General features: G+C 40.0%; 1 protein-coding gene across 6 annotated transcripts in view; it reads right to left on the bottom strand.

Moving 5' to 3' along the window:
* Positions 1-26,223, bottom strand: part of PHLDB2 (pleckstrin homology like domain family B member 2) — a 333,291-nt gene that overhangs the window by 25,993 nt on the left and 281,075 nt on the right. For 4 of the 6 annotated variants that reach the window (XM_049875765.1, XM_049875785.1, XM_049875800.1 and 1 more), the window contains 4 exons: positions 24,853-24,996; positions 18,681-18,821; positions 17,225-17,324; positions 6,713-6,920 (listed from right to left, as the gene is read on the bottom strand). In XM_049875765.1, the coding sequence (XP_049731722.1) occupies positions 6,713-6,920; positions 17,225-17,324; positions 18,681-18,821; positions 24,853-24,996 (593 nt within the window). The remainder of the gene's footprint in view (positions 1-6,712; positions 6,921-17,224; positions 17,325-18,680; positions 18,822-24,852; positions 24,997-26,223) is intronic. The other 2 variants (XM_049875770.1, XM_049875794.1) reach the window with 2 other exon arrangements.

Here is a 26,223-nt window from a genome sequence, read left to right as displayed (position 1 = left end):
TATTTTCTCGAGAAGCCCTGGTGACGAAACGGTTAAGTGCTTGGCTAACTGAAAGGTTGGTAGTTTGAACCTACTCAGCTGCTCTGTGGGAGAAATGCCAGGCCATCTGCTCCTGTAAAGATTACAGCCAAGAAAACCCTACGGGGCAGTTCTACTCTGTCACATGGGGTCGCTATGAGTTGGAGCCGACTTGACAACACCCAACAACAACATTTTCTCAAAGTATGAGCACAAAGTCAGGGCACAGTAAGTCAACACTAGCAATCAATGTATCATCTCAAGAGTAGTTCAATGTACCATTGTAGGTATTCAGTGTGCCTCATTCTACAAGCCAACGCAGAATTAAATTTAATTGAATTTAACGCAGAATTAAAGCTCAGTTGCCTGTTTTCCAGGACTCAAGGCCTCTTTTCCAAGCTGTCTGTTTGTTTACAGTATAAATCATGATGCTGAAAAAGCAAAACACTGCCTGACTCATATAAATCTCTGGTAGTCACAAAAATGATGTCTCAACAAAAAATAAAGGGCAATTTTACCCACAATGCTGAAATTCTATAATTTTACAAATGACTTTTTGTGACATAATATACCACAAGTCCAAGTTCATGTCACTAGAATTAAGCATGGAATTACCTCTTTGGTATACATGTAATTTCGGGGTATGTTAATATGTAACTAAAAGGCAAATTTAAGCAGAGCAATCTTTTTAGCCTTTATTGCTCTTTGTACTAGTTCTCAAACAATTGAGGATGCTTTTCCATAATACACTTTCTAAACATTAGTCTCTTATTACCTGTTTTCCTAGTGTTTACCATAGTATTTTCCATCGTAATGACAGGGGCAACCTTATTTTATGATAGCATGATTTTTTTTCCAAATAATCATTCCACAGAAAAGTGCCTCTTTCTTGTTCCCTCTTTTACACTAGGTCTTTCACCCTCATCTTCTACTACGGTTTTACGTTTTTGGGTTTTTTTTTGTTTTTGGCTATTCACAGAATCTGACAGCACAATCTAGTAAATACCGTTCATAATTTCTGACCGTGCTGCTTGGTTTCTGTGCTGGTGACCGCCAGCACCACTGGGTCAGTCCTGTGTGGACTAACTATAGGGAAAGATCACGGCCCCATGAGAATACTTGCCAAGAATGACGGCTCTGCAATAATGCCGTCCTTTTAATATGGTCTATTTAATGAAACCATTCTCACTTTCCACCTTTGCAAATCTTTTTTTTTTTTTTAAACTGAGTGAGCGAATAAAAATAAAGTTTTTGGTAGCCAGTCTGTTTAAGTCTCCCAATCTGAACTTAGAAACCTTAGTAAATGCAATCAAAACAGTCCCATTTTAGGTAATTGCCTGTACTAATTAAGACAGAGTAGAACTGCCCCATAGGGTTTCCAAGGAGCAGCTGGTAGATTTGAACTACTGACCTTTTGGTTAGCAGCCAAGCTCTTTAACCACTGTGCTACCAGGGCTCCTGTACTCATTTATCATTATTAAATGTGAGATGGGGGTTGGAAATGATTATTTGCAAGGATGTATATTTATTTTTAATTTTTGGAAGAGGAATCAAAGCAGGAAGCTGAAAATGGAGGAAGAAAAACATCAAGAATGGAAACCACATAAACTGTATTTATTTACTACAGATGGCTCAAAAATAGGGAAAAATAAAAAAGATCAAGCTATCAAGAGCTTACCACAGGAATGGTAGTATACTATTTATAAATTATAAATTTTATAAATTTACATTTAGAAAATGTCAACTACTATTCGGGGTAGGGAAAGGAATGGGATGTTTTCAAAATAACTGCTCTGTACAAAGTGGGAAAGAAAAACAGTCTGCCCCCCTCAGATGACCACACCAGGAAAGCAAATGTTTGCATTTCGTGTCCTCTCTTTCCATGTTAATTTACTCCTTTTTTCATTATTATATGAGTTGTTGAGTTATCCACTCTTTCTTGTTTAAGTGTCCTGGTTGAGTGTCTTGTTTAAATACTGTATTTAATTGGTCAGGTTACTGTCATTGTGAATAACTGCTCAAAGTTCTAGGCTTTCTATTCTGAGAACATTTCCTCCTGGCACCACTGGCATGGCTCTGATATCCTCATTGGAGCACATGGTACTTGACCAATACCCTTCAATGCAAGAGGTGGTTTGATGCCCAACTGTACGATATACTCCCTAAAATAACTGAAGCAGGCAGTTGCGAAAGGATTATTAAGGGTTATTAACCACCCCATAATAGCTGTTTTTCAGAAAAGCCTACTCTTGCTACATATTTGTTACAACTTTTACAGCACTTGAGCAAGATTGGTTGAATCCCCAGGTTTCTTGTCTTCTCCTGGCAGGAGGCCGAGGCGCAGGAACACTGGCTTCAAATCTACCTGCTATATGGCCTTCCTGCGGTGGCAGGAGCGGAGCTGTCACCATTTTTCCAGGGCCGTGTGCAGTAGTTTTAGAGCGGTGTGCAACAACCCGTTCACTGAAATTACATGCACTGTGCACATATCACAACACTGAAGATCCTCCCGTCACTGTTCATGCATGTGTATGTCACCCCCTATAAAAGGAACAAACCTGCCCTGGTTCAGGGAGCTGGCAGCCTTAGGTCACGAGGCCCTGCCTGCCTCCCAGTTTGCAGACTGGAAATAAACCTTTCTGTTCTTCCAACCCTGCATCTGGCTGACTTGAATTCGCTAGTCGGCTTGACAAGAACCTATTAGTTGACGGCTTCATAATCACATTGAATTAAAAAACAAAAGGAAAGCTGAATAGTGAGATGGTGCCTCTCTAACAGTGAATGAAGTGAAATGCTAGTCTTTCTACGATTAAATAAACTCACTCATCCTTATTCCTTATTATTAAATGATTCTCTCCTTAATTTTGGGTCATTTTCCATGTAACAAGCAGAAATGCAATTATTATGCTTGTTTCATTGTTTTTCCCAGGTCCTTCTTTGATAGGCTATACCCGGTAATACTGGTATTTCATAGAGTCCCTGGGTGGCACAGTTAAGCACCCAGAGGCACCTCAGAAGACAGGCCTGGCAATCTGCCTCCAAAAGGTCACAGCCTTGAAAGCCCTATGGAGTTCTACTCTGAAACACACGAGATCGACATGAGTTGGAATCAACTCCACGGCAATGAAGAACAGCAATATTGATATCTTACCCATTAATACCAAAATTACAAAGCATTGTACTCTATTACAAAATATAACATCTATTCTTTTCTTCTCTCACTTCCCCAACCTCTAGAAAAGTTCCTGTCTCTAATGCCTGATTAGACTTGGGTCTCTGACATTCTTTTCACTTAGGAAACACTATTTTTTTTTTTTTTTACCCAAAGCTATGAGTCAAGACAGCAACAGGTTTGTATGGTTCACCCAAAGCAAAATATACTTTGCTGATATTACTTTCCCTCCGTTTACCTGTTACTATTTGTTTTGTTCTGAGAAGGGAGCACATTGTACAAACTTTTGTAAAGAAAGAAATTACATACTGGTAATTTCATCCAAATTGTTTTAAAATCTATCATCCTTTTATTCAAGAAACAATCCCTCCATTTTGCAGGCTAGCAAATCAGGACCAAGAGAATTCTATGATCCTCTCCAGGCAGCACCATTAGTTGTCGGGTCAAATCCATAGAACACAAGACTTCTTATTCCCAGCCTGCTGCCATCATTGCCAACACAGGTAAGTTTTTCTGATGGCAATTATCATACAGACAGTTTCTTTTGAGACACATAAGTGCTCAATTAACACTTATGCAATACTGGATACTTCTTGGGTGGAAATCAAAATGGTTCTCAGACAATTAGGATATATAGATCAAACACAGAAAAATACAGAAATTAAAAGGATGTCCATTTTACGATATTCCAAATTTTTTACTCAGCCAACACTCATTGACCACTTATAATATGCCAGGATCCCTTCTGGGTCCAGAAACCAAATGATAATTTGGCATTGAGGAATTCGTAATTATTGAAGACAAATTGAAAATAATATAATCAGTGCATATATACACACATATATATACACACACACGCACACACACACACACATATATGTAGCAAAAGCTATGGTGACACAGAGGAAAGAGACCCAAGAGGGAGAAGCATTCATAAGACTACAATATAAGATTGAGCTTGGAGGATGAGGAGAATTTAGGCTAAGACGGAAGTAGGGGTGAGCCAAGGATAAAAGATAAAGGTATTATGCAATGCCAGGCACTATTGGTAATTATTGGTTAAATGAATAAACAAATGACCTCATGAATTGATGAACTGATTGAAGACAGTGGTATGCTGGTAAATCAGCTCTGTGACAGGAGGGTGGGGACCTGTTGTACAGTGTTTGCCAATCTACTTGGTGGTGGTGGTGTTTGAATCCACCAGCTGCTCCTTGGAAACCCTATGGGACAGTTCCACTTTGCCCTATAGGGTCGCTATGAATTGGAATCTACTCGACAGCAATGCGTTTGGTTTGGTTGTTGTTGTTGCTAGATGCTAATGCTCATAGCGACCCTATGTACAACAAAAGGAAACACTACCCAGTCTCGTGCCATCCTCACAATCATTGCTATGTTTGAACCCACTGTTGCAACCACTGTGTCAATCCATCTCATTGAGGGTCCTCCTCTTTTTCGCTGATGCTCTACTTTACCAAGCATGATGTCCTTCTCCAGGGATTGGTCCTTCCTGATAATATGTCCAAAGTCTGTGAGATGAAGTCTCGCCATCCTTGCTTCTAAGGAGCATTCTGGTTGTACTCCTTCCAAGACAGACTTGTTCATTCTTTTGACAGTCCATGGTATATTCAATATTCTTTGCCAGCACCACAATTCAAAGGCGTCAATTCTTCTTCAGTCTTCCTTATTCATTGTCCAACTTTTGCATGCATATGAGGTGACTGAAAACACCATGGCTTGGGTCAGGCACACCTTAGTCCTCAAAGTGATGTCTTTGCTTTTTAACACTTTAAAGAGGTCTTTTGCAGCAGATTTGCCCAATGTAATATGTCATTCGATTTCTTGACTGCTGCTTCTGTGGGCGTTGATTGTGGATCCAAGTAAAATGAAATCCTTGACAACTTCTATCTTTTATCTGTTTATCATGATGTTGCTTATTGGTCCAGTTGTGAGGATTTTTTTTTTTCTTCATGTTAAGGCATAATTCATACTGAAGGCTGTACTCTTTGATCATCAGTAAGTGCTTCAAGTCCTCTTCACTTTTAGCAAGCAAGGTTCTGTCATCTGTATATCGAGGGTTCCTGAGTCTTCTTCCAATCCTGATTCCACATTCTTCTATATATAGTCCAGCTTCTCAGACTGAATAAATACGGCGAAAGGATACAACCCTGACGCACACTTTTCCTGATTTTAAGCCCTGCGTATCCCCTTGTCTTGTATGAACAACTGCCTCTTGGTCTATGTACAGGTTCCTCATGAGCACAATTAAGTGTTCTGGAATTCCCATTCTTCGCAATGTTATCCATAATTTGTTATAATCCACACAGTCAAGTGCCTTTGCATAGTCAATAAAACACAGGTAAACATCCTTCTGGTGCTCTCTGCTTTCAGCCGGGATCCACCTGACATCAGGAGTGATATCCCTTGCTCTGCATCCTCGTCTGAATCTGGCTTGAATTTCTGGCAGCTCCCTGTCGATATACTGCTGCAGCTGTTTTTTAGTTATCTTCAGCAAGATTTTACTTGTGTGTGATATTAATGATATTGTTTGATAATTTCCACATTCTGTTGGATTGCCTTTCTCTTGAATGGGCACAAATATCTACTTGGTGTAAATATGGCTATAATGGCCAATTGCAAGCTACAACATGATATCACTGAGCACAGAGTTGGGAAGAGTTGCACACATTTGGGTCTGGCCGGGCCAACAAGCCAGCTTCAGCAGAGCACTCTGTAAATATTGGTGGAGTGACTAGGCATATAAAAGAATGAATGAATGAACAAACTACGTGATTCCAGGACTGGGACCAATATGGTCAAAGGTACAGAGATACGAAAACTTTTCGCCCTTTCAAATAACAAGAAGTCCTGTGAGGTGTGTCAGGGAGAGAGAAACAATGGGGAGCTGAGCTGGACCTGCAATACCTGGCTCTAAGGTCTGACTTTATTCGGTAGGTAATAGGGCACCATCAAGGCTTTTGAACAGGAGAAGTTCCATGACTAGATATGCATTTTAGATGTTGCTTTTGCCTGTAATTCCACAGGGCTACCTTTGCTTCCCTCAAAGTATGAACACAAATGAGTGGTAAAATCCCTATAACAACTTTCATAAATGGAACAGCTAAAGCCTTCCTTTTAACAAAACATAAAGGTAAAAAATCCTTCCAGGTTCTGACTCTATTGTTGGAAATTATTTCTTTGTTTGATTGAAACCACTGCAAAGAAAAATCGGAGTCAACAGAGGCAAATCCATTTTGAAGCACCGTATAAATGTAAGCTCAAGTATAAAAAAATAGGGCAAAGGGAAAGAATGGATGGTATGGTGTCTGACTGGCAAGGTCAGACAGGATACAAGCTACTCTCAAAGGGTCCATGGCATTAGACTTTCTTCTGTATTGTAGACTCTTCGGGCCCAGACACTTTGGGCTTGTACATATCCAATGTCCCAGTTTGATGACTTTAACTTTCGAAACCAGCAAGTGCTTTCCTAAACCAGAAACCTTACTCATGAAGAAATCTTACCTAGAGATATTGTCAGGGGAGCAGGCAGAGATGCTGGTCTCCATGCTGTCAGAGCTGTCTAGGCTCAAAGAATCAAAGGCCTGGTCCTTGTAGCTGTGATCTGGATAATGGAAACTATTCAAGTAGACATTTGATTCAGACGAGGTGCGGTTGTAAAATTCAGAAGATTTCTGCCTGTGTCCTTCATTCATCTGTTGGTGATTATACCCTAAGGAAAGAGCCATAAATATGTTAGTGTGTCTCATTTTTCAGTCCTAGAAACTTTTAAGTCTATAGACTCACACCAGCAGCCAAAACCATCTGCATATGACTCCAAGTGAAAGCCTGGTTTGTTTTGAAGCTGATAAGATCAAAGGAATAGCATGCCCAATGCAAGGGAGAGACTCCAAGAAGTGGTTTTGTGAGTCATCTTTTTTAGCAGTGGGCTCACTTGAGACTTGCCTATTACCATTCCTATATTTCCACACAACTGTGGATTATATATAGTAAGAAAAGCTAAAGCCCCCAAATCCTCGAAACATAGTTGGGTTCACGTGAAAGTAGAATGACTCCTAGTGACATGCAACACCAGGATTTGAGAGCTGTCACTTCTTCAGCGGTATTTGAGTCTAAGAAACAAGCAATCGGTCATAAAGCAATAGATGAATCTTCCAGGTGTAGGATTTCAGAACCTTGTATCTCATACCATCACTTACGCTTTGTAAAAAGTTTTTATTTACTTATTTTTTGAGTTGTATGTACTTTATTTCATTTTAAAGGTGACGGCGTGGGCTATAAAGATATTCTGTAGTTTGGGGCTTCGTGGAAGTACCAAGTGTCATCCCCATGATTATCAAAGGTCTACTATACACTGAATTATACACGTGGAAATTGTCGGTGCTTGTTTTGTTGTGGATATTTTTGCCACAGTAATTTTAAAAGAAGTCTACTATAATAATTTATTAAACAATTTTCAATAAAACTTATAGAAAATGTGAAGTGATTAGTTTGTGTGTAGTCTGTAGACAGACAATAGTTATCCTTTTTCTAGCACTTACTAAGTACTAGGAATTCTGTTCCACATTCTATAAATATCCCAGTATGTTGTTTTCACTGTGTGTCATTGAGTCGATTCCAACTCACAGTGACCCTACAGGGCAGAGTAGAACTGCCCATAGGGTTTTCTTGGCTGTAATCTTTATGGAAGCAGACTGCCACATCTTTCTCCCATGGAGCAGCTGGTGGGTTCCAACTGCCGACCTTTTATTGCAGCCAAGCGCTTGACTGTGCCACCAGGGCTCCTTATATAGTCCCACATTATTTATTATTCCATTTTACATGTGAGAAAAACAAGGCTCAGAAAGGTTAAGTAACTTGTCTAGGGTCACAGAGTTGGCAAGGGGTAGAACCTGTATTTGGACTCGGGTCTGGGCTGACTTGAAAGCTCGGACTTCTATGAAGTAGCTGTTGTCCTTGATCACAGATTGGGTTCTTTGGGAAGCAGAGACTGAAATGGAGTTGGGCATATACACTTTTAACCCGGTTAGAATCCAAACCACACGTTTTTCATTTTTCTCATTGTCTTTTTTTTAAATTTACCTTCCTTTCCAATGACTTATTTAAAACATTTAGGATCAACAATCCTTCCAGTAGCTGTAGTCCTTTCTTCTTCCTCTACCTTAACAATCAGCCATCAGCTACTTAGTGATATTGACCATATGAAAATGCAGGTGTCAACAGGTCCCAAGGCAGAGTAAATAAGAGCTTGCTCCTTACCCTGCTACTCTGTCAGCTGGCACACTATGTCAGTGCCTTTACCTTGTACAGGTTACAGGTAGGCCTTAAGTTTCAGTGGGGTTCTGTTCCAATGGCGCTGCCATAAGTTGGTTCTGATCTAAGTCGAATACCTCATTTTCTTTTTTAGTTTTCATTATTATTGCCTTTTATTTTCAGTATCTTTATAAATCCAATCTTTATTTGTCTTTAGGCATTGGAAACATTACGTATAAACTTACAGATATGATGATATCAGCAAATTATGCACCGGAACACCGTATATAGTACATATTACTAACGGTAAGATGTACCAAAAACAAAACAAAAAACAGATGGTCGTAAGTACAGTTCATTGTAACTCAAATACTTATTAAGTGGGGGACTACCTGTACTTTTATTGCCATGGCTCACTCCCTGGTAGCCAATTTGGGAATTTTGCCTCTTTTCAGTTCTCTACCATATACTTATCAAGCAGGAACCATGCTGATTAAAAAATCCCCCAAACCAAAAACCAAACACATTGCCGTTGAGTTGATTCCGACTCATAACGACCCTACAGGACAGAGCAGAAATGCCCCATATGGTTTCCAAGGAGCGCCTGGTGGATTTGAACTGCTGACCTTTTGGTTAGCAGCCATAGCACTTAACCACTACGCCACCAGGGTTTCCACAAATCCCCCCGTTCACACACAAAAAAAACTTTCCTCTAGCTAGTACAATAGTTTACACTCTCTTCCCACCCTGATCAAGCTATTAAGAGTTTACGATTGGACCATCAGAATTTTGCCTCTTTTCCTGTGCTTTCCCTCTCTTTCAACAAGGCTGTTAATCAGTAAAGGAATGGCCAAAAAAGCAGGCAAGAGGAAGAGGAGTGACTCCGAAGAGCTTCCTCAGCTGTTCATTAAACAGTTCTATTTAAAAATGGAGACCACGTCAATGATGCTGTAAGAAAGCATTGTACTCCAGAAGTTTATACACTGATTTTAGCTCCATGCAGAGCTTTCATGCCGTTAGTACTCAGAGCAGGGTTAGGTATCTGGGTGCAAATATGTTAAAGCCTTCATTTGGATTAAGGAATTTTTGGAAAAATAAATTTTCTTACTATAAGCTGTTACTATAAATTATAAACACATATTTTTTCTTATAAAGCCACATATTTTAGCTAAGGGAAGACACAAAACATAAAGACAGACCATGAGACCTGAGACAGGATATCATTAATCAACATCAAAGCATAAAAACAAAGCCAGTGCATTCATAAGCATGGCGCTTGTGGCTTTTATTTATTCATTTTTCATCAAGAAAGACCAAATAATCCATTATTCAAATATTTACCTTTGACACTTGAACTTTTGGAATTATTTATTGTTCCTTTTAAATTATTTCCAATTATTCATTATGAAAAGGTGGGGGGGGCAAAAACAGAAATTATTTGAAAAGGTCACACCTGTATAATTTCTTATGCATTCAAAAACGGCATGTGACATAGAAAACTTTCAAATTGGCTCCAACTACATAGAAGACATTTCTTTGTTTTAGTTTGAAAAGCAAACCACTGAAAGACAGCCAGGTAATTTGAAACACACGAGTCACACCCCTGGCAGTGCCACAACTTCTGTCTCCCCTCTGGTTTTCTACCATGAGAAAAAGTCAGTCCCTACAAGGCAACTAACACCTTTGAAAAGCACAAAAGTGGGTGAGTATATATATATATATATATATATATATATATATATTTTTTTTTTTAATTAAAGTACCTGATGTCCTGTCCCTCAAGATAGTAAAGAACAATTTCCATCAAGATATGTATATTTTTTCAGACTTGATGGTCTGACTGAGACTAGAAGGGCCCCAGAGGTCATGGTCCCCAGACCTGTTAGCCCAAGACAGGAACCATTCTTGAAGCCAACTCTTCAGACAGGGATTGGACTGATACTGAAAATGATACTGGTGAGGAGTGAGCTTCTTGGCTCAAGTAGACAAATGAAACTACGTGGGCAGCTCCTGTCTGGAGGGGAGATAAGAAAGCAGAGGGGGACAGGAGCTGGCTGAATGGATAAGGGGAATACAGCGTGGAGAGAAGGAGTGTGCTCTCTCTTTAAGGGGAGAGCAGCTAGGAGTACATAGCAAGGTGTATATAAGTTTTTGTATGAAAGACTGACTTGATTTGTAAACTTTCACCTAAAGCACAATAAAAATATGTATAATTTTTTTTTTCAAAACATACCACAGAATAAGAGAATGAACATACAACCTTCAGGCAAGGTAGACAGCAAACTAGAATAACTCAAGCTTTTTCAGACGTGGGCCCAAGGGGCAGCCATGTTACAATGTGTACTAAGGACGGAGAACATAAATTCCCCAAGCCAATTCACTATTTGTTGAGGTCTGACTCTACAGCTGAGAGCCTTTCAGTCCTTCCCAAGGTAGGATGAGCACCTTATATTTTCCTGGCAACTTAAATGAAAAAGTCCACTAATGAACATATCTTTCCCAACACAGAATGTTTGTTTCCTATGGATCCAATGTGAGTGGGAATGTTCTCCTCATGGAGCAATTTTATTTCTAAATGTGACTGACACTCTACTTGGTCACGATGAACCCAGCTGACACCTGGCTTATCCTTCTCTCTGCTGAACGATTCCAAGAAATGGTCTGTCTCTGCAATCGTAAGTAAGGGTATGGAATTCTCCCCTGTGGCCCTGGAATTGCTCCAATGTAATTCTGAAGAGCTGGTTTTGGGATTCAGGCCCGGCCTGGCCAACCAAAGGCATAGGTACTTCTGATAGAGGAAACACCATAGAGGAACAAAGGATCGAAACAGGGTATCCCTGTAAGGAGGCCCAAGAAGAACTTTGGAGCAGTGAAAAACCAGAGCAACTATAAGCTGGTCCTTCAGCCTCCACTCAAGTGGAAGCTTTATGGGGGAAGGAGCCACGTATGTCCTGTTATGGTATTCATGTTATTTAGCATATGAATGTCACTCAATAAAGAATCATTGAATGAATTCATATTCTCATCTGTCGATTCTACATTAATGGCTAAAGAAGGAAGTGAAATGGTCTACTGTTAGAGGTGGGGCAAAGTAAGTGGACTGGAAAAAACGAGACTTTCCCAACCCTTGAGGACACTTGTTTTTATTTATTTGTTTGTTTTAAATAAAAATTAAACAAGCATAACATTAAGCAGCAGAAAAGGAACAAAAAAGTAAAAAAGCAAAACCCACTTCCATTGAGTTGATTCCAACTCATAGTGACCCTATAGGACACAGTAGAACTGCCCCATAGGATTTCCAAGGCTGTAAATCTTTACAGAAGCAGACTGCTACATCCTTCTCCTGAGGAGTGGCTGGTGCGTTCGAACTGCTGACCTTTCGGCTAGCAGCCACTGCACAGCCAGGGCTCCTTAAAAAGTAAAAAGCGTCTTGTAAATGTGCTAATTACTTACTAACCAGACAGAAATAGCTGTTTGTAAGGGTAGTTTATAAGGTATATAAAATGAGACTTAATACCTGGGGCTGTCACTAAGCACAGCACATGTAAGGAACCCAAACCAATCTAGCTCTTCGCTGCACTGAATGAGGTCATCCTGGAGAGTCAACAGATTGGATATGCAAGACCCACTGATTTATTTATTTATTTTTATTGCCAGTGTCTATGAATTCTAACTGGACTCAAAAAGTCCTTTCTGAGTTAGCTATTGCAAGGTGCGTAGACTCTTGCCAATATTTTCCAAATTTGTGTTCTATACTTTTTAGGGTTACCTGGGGCTTAATATAGACTTAAATTGACTTAAAATGTAGCCTCATTTAAGAGAACAAAACTAGCCAGTATTTCTGACAATTCGGCCTATCATAACTCACCTGCTGAGAAATTCATTCTTCCTAATGACAGTCCACAGGCAGGAGATGAAGGGATAAGACAAGTCAGGAATGAAGGAAGAGAATGACAGACAGAGGAAAAGAAAAAAGATATAAGATCAAAAAGGATGACAAAGGGACAAGAAAAATACACACTTCCAACATGCTAATTGTTGACAGTGTTAGTAACAAGACCAGCAGATTAAAACCAAAAAAAAAAAAAAACCAAACCCGTTGCCATCAAGTCAATTTCAACTCTTATCGACTCTAAAGGACAGAGTAGAACTGCCCCATAGGGTTTCCAAGGATCGCCTGGTGGATTCGAACTGCTGACCTTTTGGTCAGCTGTTGTAGCTGTTAACCACTACGCCACCAGGTTTTCCAACCAGCAGATTAACAAGGCACAATATTCACATTTTTAGGTTAAATCTGAATTTACAGAGAACTTAAGAAGTTAAAAAAAAAAAATGAGCTTATAATTCATGCATAGTTAGTCAAAAAAGATTTGTTATCAAAAAAAAAAAAAGATCATTCACACATATCTGACTGCCAAAAAAAAGGGAGAATAAAAGCAAGACTATAAAATAATTCTTTTCCGGAACAGACAGTAACAAATAGTTTTGAGGAGCTAAAGTTTGTAAAAAGCCATTCAACTGTTTGAAGCACAGCCCATCAAACATTATCAGAAGTCTTCTAACACTCTACTTCTCTACCGCCTTGCTGCAGAAACAACCATCTTCCTTATTCAAGTCAGTCACTGAAGCTGTTCTTCACTCTCTCCACTCAGCCTTTCTTATAAAATAGACTTAAAAGAATAAGTAGGAATGTCCTAAATCCTTCCCACTCTCCAACCATAGCCCGCCTTGTTTTATCCCTGGCCTTTATAAAGGAGATGCATCATGTTTTACACTGAGGCTACATATACCACAACGTCCAGTCTTTTCTGTATGCAGACCCTGAGTCTAGCAGAACCATGCTTCCCCAGCAGTCATGCTTCCTGTAGGATCTGACCTTGTGATAATATAAACACCAAAACAAAGAGGCCACGCAGCTGCCTGTGAATGAACGGCAGCTGCGTCCAGCATTTTGTTTCTAGTGAATGTGCAACAAGTTTTTTCTTTATTGTGTGAAAGGAATAATAAATTAAACTAAAAATCCACCACTGGACAGTTTGACATGTGATCACTCTTTAAAGATGGCTGACAATGACCTTTCAATATTTGCTGGAAACAGAAACAGCACACAGGGAGGTTGTCATACCTTTCTTGGATTTTCCTGCATTTAACAGAAGACAAAAGAACAAAGATTTCATTCATTCTGAAGCTTACAAAGGAATAGGTCACGAGTTGTACGAAAGCCAACAACCAATACGACCTCAGGAGTGGACTTCCTGGGCTCTCTGCTTTGACTCTACTTTCAAAGACCTTTGTATGCACGATTCATGTCCAGTTCTATTAAAACAGTGCTGAATGAGGAAGGCTTATACTTACACTGTCATCCTCGATGCTTCCATTATGAATAGCAGCAAAAAAACATTTTATGTTAATAGTGTAAGTTAAGGAAAAAAAAAGAAAGATAAGGTATACTAAATTCAAATTAACGAAAATGTGCTAGGTCCAATTTTTTTAAACCATAGGATTTTACTTGCATGTGTTATTTCAGTGAAGCCAGCAAATGCTATTTAAATAATTCTAAACGAAATTATGGCTCATTCCTTCTGGTCCTTGTGGGCCACCTGTACGGGCTTAGTAGAAAATCCTACTGATTCTATAGTCAGCCATGGCTCTAAACCCTACAGTCCCCAACCCTTCTCCTCTGAGTGGAGGAGCCAAGGGAGATCTCAACACATCTGCTTGGATCAACACACACTTGATGTTTCTCTGTTTCCTCAGAAGATGTCTCATGAACACCACACAAAGCTCTTTAAGACAAATGCTACTTTAGAGCTGCGTCAGAGAAAGACTGACGCTGCATTCTTTCTGTGTACAAAAGTCCTATCAGTGAAGAACTAAAACACAAACATTAGATAAAAGCAGATTTTGCAGAGGGTACATTTTAATGTGACCTAACGGAATTGGTTCATTTTTCGTCTCTGAACCTTGCATGGGATTCCCATTGTTTCAGGGGAAAAGAGAGATCAGAATAATGGAGATCAAACATCCCTTCAGTTTAACCATATTCTCACAAGAGTCGTCTTACACCTTGATATCAACAGCTCTTGATTTTTAAGAAACTACCTTCAACGTTCGTTGCTGGTGTCATTGCTATCAAGTTGATTCTGACTCATAGCGACCCTTTAGGACAGAGTAGAACTGTCCCACAGGGTTTCCAAGGCTATAAATCTTTTATGGAAGTAGGCTGCCACTTCTTTGAACAGTGTCTAATAATCTGAGATCATACTCCATTTCCCAAGTTCTTGATCTTTCTGTAAACCACTGTTACACAAAGCACATGAATATGCTGAATGGCCTTTGTTGACATTGTGGCCAATCCAAGCTTTGCTGCCTTGAGCCAGGGGCAAAAATACATTTAAAAAGAAGTCTATTATTACTAAAGAAAAATGCTTCAACTAAAAATAGACTTGACCCACAAGTAAACAGTGATAAATGAGAGCCAAAGTACAAAGACTCATTTCTCCCCATTATTTATGCATCATAAAAGCAGAAATATTTTAACTCATTAAGAAATTATGATAAAGAAAATAAAAAGAAGTGCAATTAAACATACCTGATTCAAGTGTTTATACTGTAAACCTCTATTGTATAGTGTAAGGAGCCCCGGTGGCGCAGTGGTTAAGAGCTTGGCTGCTAACCAAATGGTCGGCAGTTTGAATCCACCAGCTGCTCTTTGGAAACCCTATGGGGCAGCTCTATTCTGTCCTATAGGGTCACTATGAGTCAGAATTGACACCATGGCAATGGGTTTAGTTTACACATTTTAAATCTCTTATAAATACTAGTTTTTATTTAACTCTCAAATCGCTTCTACTAACGATTATAAAACCTCATTTCAGTGGTGTGTATGTGTGTTTACACACATATACCAAAAAAAAAAAACAAACCATTGCTGTTGAGTTGATTTCAGCTCAGAGTGACCCTATGGAACAGAATAGACCTGCCTGATAAGGTTTCCAAGGTGGATTTGACCTGCTGACCTTTCAGTTAGCAGCCAAGCTACTAACCACCGCATCACCAGGGCTCACTCTCTTTCTCTTTATATATATATATACACACACACATACACTTACACATACATACATATTATCACATATACGTATTCCTATGGTTGTTAGCTGCCATTGCATCAGTACCCAACTCATGGAGACCCCATGTATTATGGAGTAGAACTGTTCCGTAGGGTTTTCTTGGCTGTAATCTTTACAGAAACATATAGACAAAAAATTATATATATACAAAAATGGAGCCCTGGTGGCACAGTGGTTAAGCACTTGGCTGCTAACCAAAAAGTCGGCAGTTAGAACCCACTAGCCACTCTACAGGAGAAAGATGTGACAATCTGCTCTCGTAAAGGTTATAGCCTTGGAAATCCTATGGGCAGTTCTACTTCTTCCTGTAGGGTCGCTGTGAATCAGAATCCACTTCATGGCACGCAACAACAATTTATACAAAATTATATATATGTATACACATTACAGACACAATGGGAAACCAGTGGTTACCCCCTGGCACCATTAGCAGACAGGCTGAGCAGCCAGAATTGAATTCCAATGTGCTCGGAGAGGGAAGCGTTTCAGTTCTACCAGTGCATGGATGTATCTGGATGCTAAGTGTCCCATTACATCCTGGGCATACCTCCATCAGTGCACTGAGCACGTTTTATTGAAATCTCGTTTATGTGTCTTTCTTCCTTACTAGACTATAAGCATTTCAAGGGCAAGGATCATGATATTCATTTGCATTCTTGGTAATTTGCACCATGCCTACTCAAAAGTTAGGGACGATATAAATTATCAAACTGAACTACTATGTGAACACAATAAATCTAACCCTCCCAAGGGAATAAGGCAGTTTACCTCTATAAATTACTACACTATAGTAATTTCTTCTAGCCCTAAAAGACAATCTTAGAACTCCATTATAAATGCAATGTATTATTACAAAGAAATAAAATATATTAAGAGTCTAAGTCTACTTGATCCTAACAACCACATAGCACAAAAGCTCAAACACACAATGAAACGCCGAAGTGAATTCTGAGCCACTAGGGCTCCATTTACCGTAGCAGGTCGATGGCTCTTTAGCACATGGATTAATAGAGTGGAGGCTTGCATGCTGCTATCATGATGAACAGGCTTCAGTGAAGCTTACAGACTAAGACGTACAAGGAATTATGATCCACTTCCAAAAATCGGCCAGCGAAACTATATGGATCACAACAGTCCTATCTCACTGTGCATGGGGTTGCCATGAGTTGGGGTCGACCCTACAGCAGCCATCAGCTAACAACGTAACAGCTAACTCTAACAGCTAGCAATGCAGAGGCTCACCCACAAACTGAGTGAACAATCTTAGACCTGGTAATCTCTCTGGAGCTCAGTAGTTTCTCTTTCTTTCTACCAATCAAACGGGAAAGTTAGGAATTCTCTAGGGTCTTTCTGGTTTGAAAGTTCTAATTAATTGATAACATACAAGGCGTGTGTTTGAAGTGCATCAACTCTATGCATATATAGCAAAGTTACCTCAGTACAACAGTAAGGGTCTCTCTCAGTCTCTGTTTCTCTCTCTCCCCCCTTCCCCAAAGGAGACACAGTAAGAGCAGAAATTTGGACTTTGGTTGATCTCCTCTGTAACCATCCCCAACCCTGCCGTCTCTGTCACTCCATGAGAAATTCAAATGCTTAACAAATGACCATGACATGTGATTTAAAAGGTACGTACCTCTGAGTATCCTCCGAGACTCAGAGTCTTTGGTCACAGTGGCCAGTGAGGGAGGGAGCACACTACCACAGCTGTTGCTCTGTCCCAGGGGTAGATGAGCCTGTGAGAACAGAGAGACAATGCATCAGGCAGACTGCAGGCCAAATGGTCCTTCAGCAAGTGGCCACATTCCTGTGTCCACTGCTCCAGTCTAAGTGTAGAGAGCAGAGAAGGTAGGTCCTTGTGCCCTATTTTCTTGATTCTCAATGGTAAAGGCCAGTCGCTGTATCTCCCTAGAGCTTCACGCAGTCTGTACATCACAGCAGTTCTGCCAGTGGCAAGGATTCCAAAAGTGAAGGAAGTTGGGCAAATGACTGAGAACTCTTCATGCATAAGGAGCAGAGGGCAGATACAGGGACGGGAATGCACGCACATCATGCAAAAGAACAGGAAAGAGCTACGCTTGTCACAAGTGCACCAATTTCCATTACCCCCATTTATCTGTTGCTGTTGTTAGGTGCCATTGAGTCATAGCGACCCTTTGGACAACAGAATGAAACACTGCCCGGTCCTGCGCCATCCTCACAATTGTTATGCTTGAGCCCATCGTCGCAGCCACTGTGTCGATCCATCTCATTGAGGGTCTTCCTCCTTTTTGCTGACCCTCTACTTTACCAAGCATGATGGCCCATTTATCTGGCACACTGAAAACTGGAGAAACCTATCACTATCCCAGCAGCTTCAGTACTCTTAGAAATAGCCAAATCCTTTATGTAAATAAAAATATAATTGCAACACCAATTTATAAAAAAAAGATTAAAACAAAGTTTCTCTGATTAAAGGCAGATGAAGGCCCAAATCTAGTTAGAACCTTCTCACCTCCTCCATCTTCCTGCAATGGCCCCTCGGACACGTCACCACAACAAGAGTGAGCACGGCTCAGACGTCAGCCCGTGTAGGACCACATCCCAGATCCACCACTTCCCAACTGAGAGCACCTGGGCTAGTCGCTTACCTTCTTTGCACTTGGGTTTATCCACACATAAAATGGGGTAATAGTACCTGCACTGCATAGCATTGATGGTTTTTAAAATGTGACAATCCACATAAAGGGCTTAGCCCAGTGCCAGAGACGTAAACATGACTCAACAGATATTTGTTGCTGCTATTCCTGGATCCCAGAGCCTATACCTTATGTTATTTCCAGATCTCGGATGCAGCCCTGGGAGTCTGACATGTACGTGGATGCCACCCACCATCTGTGTTGTGGTGGTAGAAAAAACCCAGGACCAAGTTCTTTGGCCCCAGAGTATACAATGGCAAATGTCCTCTGAATAAGATAGAAAATGCAATTTAGTTAGGACTCCGTCAGAGCAGGCAAATCTGATCTATTATATAGCATTTTTCCATCTTAAGGGCCTCTGCAACCCAGCTGACATAAGGACCAGGAGATCCCGTGCCCATCCCCATGTCCTACCTTTGGGGCGGTACTTCTTCCCATAGTAGCACTGCTGAAATGGGGTGACACGGAAGCTGTAGTTTTCTTCCGAGGCAAAGTGTCACTCAGATAGAGGCCTTCTTTATGCTGTTTCCTCCTCTCTTCCAGGCTTCTAAAGTGCTTTAAACGCAAATGTAAAGCAAAACAGCAAACTTGACTAATTGAAAGAGATCACTCATGAGATTAAGAATTATGCATTTACAAGGAAGTTTTGGAATTTTCACACAGAATTTATTATCATTATTAAATTTATATCTGTGCTAATAGACTTGGGATAGCACTTGATAAGATACATAGAGACTGGAAGAACTTATTACTGAACCTAGAAAAAAAAAAAGAATCTGCCTTTTACTTTGATGGCGCCTGCTGCCTTGGGGCGTCAGGATAACTTATAAATTATTCTGACAGCCACCATGTGGATGGCGGATGGCCAGTGGACAAAGCAAGTAAGCAGTTTCTCCCCTTGTCTGTCTGGACAGCTCTGTGTGATGGCACAGATCCAAGTGTGAGGAGAATAAGAAAGGGAGAAGGAGACAGAAGGAGCGAGAAAACAGGAAACCTGCCTGAAAGTTGTAATAATATTTCAGTCATATAAACACACCCCAAATCTACAGGGTTCCCATATTAGACATTTTTCTGGGTTATTTGTTTATTTAAACAGACCTTGGCCAAGGAACTCCTATATTAATCCTTCACATTTAAAAATCCACCTCTGGAATATTGCATTTTTTCAGATTGCTAAGACAAGATTTTGTGAACTTGAATTTATTCAAAATTTTCTTGGCTTCACTTCACCACCCAGAGGAAAATCCCAGTCTTCGTGGTAAGGTAATTTCCTAATTAAAAGTTCTTCAGGTTTGATCATTTTTATACTAAGTTTAAAAAAAAAAACAAAGTTCTTCAGGTTTGATCATTTTTATACTAAGTTTAAAAAAAAAAACTAAGTTTAGGCTTTTGAAATACATTTAAAGAAAAATGCAAATATTAGCTACCGAATTTATGAACAAGCTTCAAACTTGCCTGTCATGAAAAAATCTGCATTCTAACTTTATGATTACCTAGTCATGCTAGTTAATATTTATTAATATTTGTACTAGCTAACATACATTAGGAAACCCTCGGGGGGGTAGTGCTTAAGTGCTATGGCAGCTAACCAAAAGGTTGGCAGTTCCAATCCACCAGGTGTTCCTTGGAAACTCTATGGGGCAGTTCTACCCTGTTCAGTAGGGTCACTATGAGTCAGATTCGACTTAATGGCAATGGGTTTGATTTTTCTGGTTTTGATGACACATATTAATTAATACATTGTAAAAATATTAATCATATTTATTGATATTAGTAAGAGCTTACTATGTGCCAGGTATGATATTAATAGCTTAATATATATTATTTTATTCAATTCTCATGATAATCCCCTGATAATCATTATCCCTGTTTTACATATGAAGACTCTGGGGTGCAGAGTGGTTAAAAAAAACTTGCCCAAGATCATGCAGCTAGAAAGTGGCAGAGCTATCATTTGAGCCCAGGTAGTTCACTCTACGATAATAACACTTTGCTGTTTGGATGATTAATGCTCATTTTAGTTAGAAAAATAGCATCGGGGCTCTTCAACCTTGCTCTCACTGTGGCCAAGTGTCACGAATTCCAAAAGTCAAAACTTCCTAGTTTTCCATAATAGGTAGCTTAATACAATAGGAAGGAAATCCCATTGAAAACATAGGTGAACTGATATTTTGTGGGGGGGGGGGGGGGCGGGAACAGGCGGATTTGAAAACTGTTTTGTTACTAAAGAAGTCTTTTACCCTGAATGCAGCTGAGAGATAAACGTAACATCAAAATGGAAAATGTTTAGTTTTTTCATTCTCCTTGCTTGCTGTTGTTGTTGTTGTTAGCTGCCATCAAGTTGGTTCTAACTCATAGTGATCCTACACACAACAGAGTGAAACACTGCCCAGTCCTGTGCCACCCTCACAATCAGCTATGCTTGAGCTCATTGTCGCAGCCACTGTGTCAGTCCACCTCGTTGAGGGTCTTCCTCTTTTCCGCTGACCCTGTACTCTGCCAAGCATGACGTCCTTCTCCAGGGACTAATCCCTCCTGACAACATGTCCAAAGTATGTAAGACACAGTCTCGCCATCCTTGCCTCTAAGGCGCATTCTGGCCTCACTTCTTCCAAGACAGATTTGGTCGTTCTTTTGGCAGTCCATGGTATATTCAATATTCTTCACCAACACCACAATTGAAAGGCTTCAATTCTTCTTCAGTCTTCCTTATTCATTGTCCAGCTTTCCATGCATATGATGCGATTGAAAATACTATGGCTTGGGTCAGGCACACCTTAGTCTTCAAGGTGACATCTTTGCTCTTCAACACTTTAAAGAGGTCCTTTGCAGCACATTTACCCAATGCACTGCGTCTTTTGATTTCTTGACTGCTGATTCCATGGCTGTTGATTGTGAATTCAAGTAAAATGAAATCCTTGACAACTTCAATCTTTTCTCCGTTTATCATGATGCTACTCATTGGTCCAGTTGTGACGATTTTTGTTTTATGTTGAGGTGCAATCTGTACTGATGATGGCTGTGGTCTTTGATCTTCATTAGTAAGTGCTTCAAGTCCTCTCTACTTTCAGCAAGCAAGATTGTGTCATCTGCATAACGCAGGTTGTTAATGAGTCTTCCTCCAATCCTGATGCCCCAATCTTCTTCATATAGTCCAGCTTCTCAGATTATTTACTCAACATACAGATTAAATAGGTATGGTGAAATAATACAACCCTGACGCACACCTTTCCTGACTTTAAACCAATCAGTATCCCCTTGTTCTGTCCAAACAACCGCCTTTTCATCTATGTAAAGGTTCCTCATGAGCACAATTAAGTGTTCTGGAATCCCCACTCTTCTCAATGGTATCCATAACTTGTTATGATTCACACAGTCGAATGTCTTTGCATAGTCAATAAAACACAGGTAAACATCTTTCTGGTATGCTCTGCTTTCAGCCAGGATCCATCTGACATCAGCAATGATACCCCTGGTTCCACGTCCTCTTCTGAAACTGGCCTGAATTTCTGGCAGTTCCCTGTCGATATACTGCTGCAGCCGTTTTTGAATGATCTTCAGCAAAATTTTGCTTGCGTGTGATATTAATGATATTGTTCTATAATTTCCACATTCGATTGGACCACCTTTCTTGGGAATAGGCATAAATATGGATCTCTTCCAGTCAGTTGACCAGGAAGCTGTCTTCCATATTTCTTGGCATAGATGAGTGAGCACCTCCAGCGCTGCATCTGTTTGTTGAAACATCTCGATTGATAGTCCATCAATTCCTGGAGCTTTGTTTTTCGCCAATGCCTTCAGAGCAGCTTGGACTTCTTCCTTCAGTACCACCAGTTCCTAATCATATCCTACCTCTTGAAACGGCTGAACATCAACTAATTCAATTAGTCAACGTTCTCCTTGCTATTCCCTTGTATATCTCACTTATTTGACCCACTTTTCACCAATTCCCTTTTAAATTCACCACAGGTAGTGGTAACCTGAAATTTTTGGGGGGAGACAGTCTTTTTAACAGAAGGTGATAGGTAGTAAAGGGTGTTTGTTATTGTTGTTAGTTGCCCTCCAGGACTGGCTTCAGCTAACCTGTGGATCCAGTGACCACGTTTCCTTAGGATTTTCTGGGACCATAATCAAATTTGTATAGGAACTGAAAAGGAGGATTGAAAAAATTTTTTTGAATACCCAATCATTAATATGCTTTGAGTGTACTAAATGGAGGGTAACATTCAGAATAATAAGCTATTTATTTAAAAAGCTGGTTAATAAAAACTGTTCCTCTTGAAACATTATCCTAAGTGAAAAGAACCAGACACAAATGGACAAATATTATAGGATCCCTCTTAAAAGGAATATCTAGAACAGGCATATGTATACAGACTAAAGTTTATTAATGGTTGCCAGGGATGGGTGGGGCAGAAAAATGAGGGAGTGCTGCTTACGGGGCACTGGGTTTCTTTTAAGGGCGAGAGAAAAACGTGGAAATGGGTAGTGATGGTGGTTGTACAATACGGTGAATATAATTAGGGCCACCGAATTATACATGTAAAAATGGTTGAAATGGTAAATATTTTGTTATGTATATTTTACCACAATAAACCAGTAATAATTAAAACAACAACCATTGTTCTATGGCTCAAATGTGCACTTGTAATTTAACCTTGGACGAGCTACTTAACTATGCTGAGCCTCAGTCCACTGAATGTCAACGTGGAGATAAATCGTATTTCGTGAGACTCTTCTTGGGATAAAATGAGACATTTGTAAAATGTTTAGCCAATTCTGACACATAGCAGGGGAACAATGTCTAAGAAGTTAATACTTTTATTTTGTCTGGACAAAGCAACTTCTGATACTATGGATTTTCTAGAAATAATTATTATTGTTTGAAAATGCCTGGGATAACCTGAAATACTTTGGTTGAATGGGAACTAAAGTCTGAGGATGTGAAACTCGTTCAAACCTACAAAAAGAAGGGAGAGGACAACCAAGGTCTCAAAACTGTATCGCAATCCCAACATCCTTAGAGGACCGCTGGTAGCACAGTGGTTAAGAGCTCAGCTGCTACCCAAAAGATCGGCTATAAGTTGGAAACGACTCAACAGAAATGGCTCGTTTTGGTTCTGGAACACTCTTAGAAAAAAAAAAACTCGTTGCTGTCGAGTCAATTCTGACTGATACCCTATAGGATAGAGTAGAACTGCCCCATAGGGTTTCCAAGAAGCGCCTGGCGGAGTCGAACTGCCGACCTTTTGTTTGGCAGCTGTAGCCCTTAACCACTACGTCACCAGGGTTTCCGGAACATTCTTAGGACATAATAAATGTCAAAGGAAAGAAGCATGCAACTTGCCTTTAAAAAAAAAAAAAAAAAAAAACCCTGTTGAAGAAAAGACTCTACCCAAGTAACTCTGCTGTCAAGGTGAAATTCCCAAATGCTACACACCAGTTCCTGGTTACCTGTCGCTCTGGCTGCTGCTGCCTTCTGTGTTTCTTAGCTGGCAGAGGAGGAGGTGTATCATTTAAAGGAAAAGGCTCTAGAGACGTAGCCACGGCTTCAGGCCAAGGGACTGACGGAGGCTGAGTGACAGGACGAGAGGAAAGGGTGGAAGGAAACAGAAATCCAGAACAGAGAGGTGATCTTTGCTTTATAGGAGAGAGAAAAAGTATAGATGTGTCCATATGAAACAAAAGAATAAAAGCAACAAAGAAGTGACAGCAATAATCTGTTTGTTTAGTAGCTTTTAATTCAGCCTCTTGTTAAAAATGCCCCACTGCATGTAACCTGTACTGTAGAAAATATTTTAATTATCATTATTTGCCATGCCCTATTATGTTTAAAAAAAGCATAGGATTAAAAAGAAAAATCCACCTAAGACCTTCTCTTAGGCCGAGACAGGAACCATTCCCAAAGCCAACACTTCAGACAAGGATTGAGATAGAAAATGATACTGGTGAAGAGTGAGCTTCTTGGATCAAGTAGACACATGAGACTATGTGGGCAGCTCCTGTCTGGAGGGGAGGTGAGAAGGCAGAGGGGGGCAGAAGCTTGCTGAATGGTCACAGGGAATACAGGGTGGAGAGAAGGAGTGTGCTGTCTCAGTAGGGGGAGAGCAACTAGGAGTACACAGCAAGGTGTATATAAATTTGTATATGAGAGACTGACTTGATTTGTAAACTTTCACTTAAATCACAATAAAAATCAAAAAGAAAAATCCACACAGCAAAGCAAAATAGAAAATAAAATCAAACTGGGAAGATGAATCAGATCAGGAATTTTACCAAGGCTTTGCACGAGTCCCAGGAATCTTAGGTCACGTTCGAGTGCTGAGGTATTGGATTTATTTCTTTGGACTTACATCTCCTAGCGCTCTCAGTTTCATCTCTGCTCTTTATCATACACGTCAGGGTTCCTGGTATTTTAACTAGTACAGCAGTATTTCCAAATTGGTATGTCTTACAAACTCCATCACTCTGCCCTCTGGGCAAACAGACATATAATTGTCACACGCGCCCTCATTGTCAGTTCACTGTGGGCTACCTTCTGAGATGAGGAAAAGCAGTGAATGAATGAAATGTCACGCCAACACACCTCTTTATTCTGTGGCTGGCTCACCAGCACAGCTGTGGCAGGCTCAGTGGCAACAGCGTCAGCATCAGCGGGGAACTGAGTGGAAGGGGACAGAAGCGTGGAATTGGCACATGGCTCGTTAATTTCATTGACACTGATATAGCCCTAAAAGGAGGAATTCAGAAGTTAGACACAAAGAAAGCCAAAGCTGAGGCATGCGAGAGTATTAACGTTCCCAACACAACGGAGTTAGCTTGGAGCGGCACAGCCAGGTATCTGCGATATTATCAGATGCTTCATTACAGGGATAATCAGCAATGGATTTAAAGTGCAAAATCTTGAAAAGTGGCATTCCAAACATTCAAAATAATTTGTTTTATGAAATCACTACGACTACATTATAAATAACCCAACACCTTCCATTTTAAAATGCCCAGGGGTATCAGCATTCATTCCGTTCGCTGAATGAGCGTATCCTTACAGACACAGTTAAATAATCACACGCACAAAATCCGAGACGTAACATTCACAACGTAATCACTCACTCCCTCATATAAAAGTCTTTTTCGCAAATCCTCATTCATAGCTTTTTCTTTCTTGACAAACTACAGCATGAGAGGAAATGGGCCGAGGTACACTGGATTTGTCACTAATATGACATTTATACAACGGTGATTTATTTGTGATGGAATCTCGTTTCTGAGCATCTCAACCAAAGGAGGAAACAAAAGACATAGCCTTCTCAATCAGGTGAGTTTTTCTAGAAAAATAAACACACACACATACATACACCCCTAAGGCAGAGTAGCAACTACAGGGTGTTTCAATTCAAAACTTCAAAGCAGTTTCCCCAACTCCACCTCCAACCCCAGGACAGAGAATGTCCAGTAACTTTTAAATTCAGTAAATTCATTTTTAGCTTCAGCTTAGAGAAAATGCCTGTAAATCAAAGCTATCAAAATCAAGACTCCTGAATTTATATTTGCAGAAAAGGCACTTGTAAATTTTCATGGAAAGTAACTACGAGACAAATTTTGATTTTCATCACTCTGATAAAAGAATATTAAAAAAAATAGGGGTAAAAAGTAACATCTCCCTTTCAAAAGTTAAATTAAGTTTGACACTCGGCTTCTTACATGGGTGCATCCATCGTTTCAAAAGTGGCTCCAGGAAAGGCAAGAATTCTGGGTTGGAAATCAAGGTTTTTACTGAGACTTGTAATTATGACAAAATAAAGCTAGAGTTGACTTTATAAATTGCAGGCATCAAAATGCTTCTAAATATAATCTTGTATTTCTGAAAGGGGCAATAGATATCACGGAAACTTTGTAAGGCTAAACCAAAAAAAGGAAGGAGTAGACGGGATGGTCAGATTTCATTTTATCTATGATA

The sequence above is a fragment of the Elephas maximus genome, chromosome 1 (assembly GCF_024166365.1).
Source record: "Elephas maximus indicus isolate mEleMax1 chromosome 1, mEleMax1 primary haplotype, whole genome shotgun sequence".
Taxonomy (NCBI): Eukaryota; Metazoa; Chordata; class Mammalia; order Proboscidea; family Elephantidae; genus Elephas; species Elephas maximus.
The sequence above is the reverse complement of the archived record's forward strand: the minus strand, read 5'-3'. Positions and strand labels throughout refer to the sequence as shown.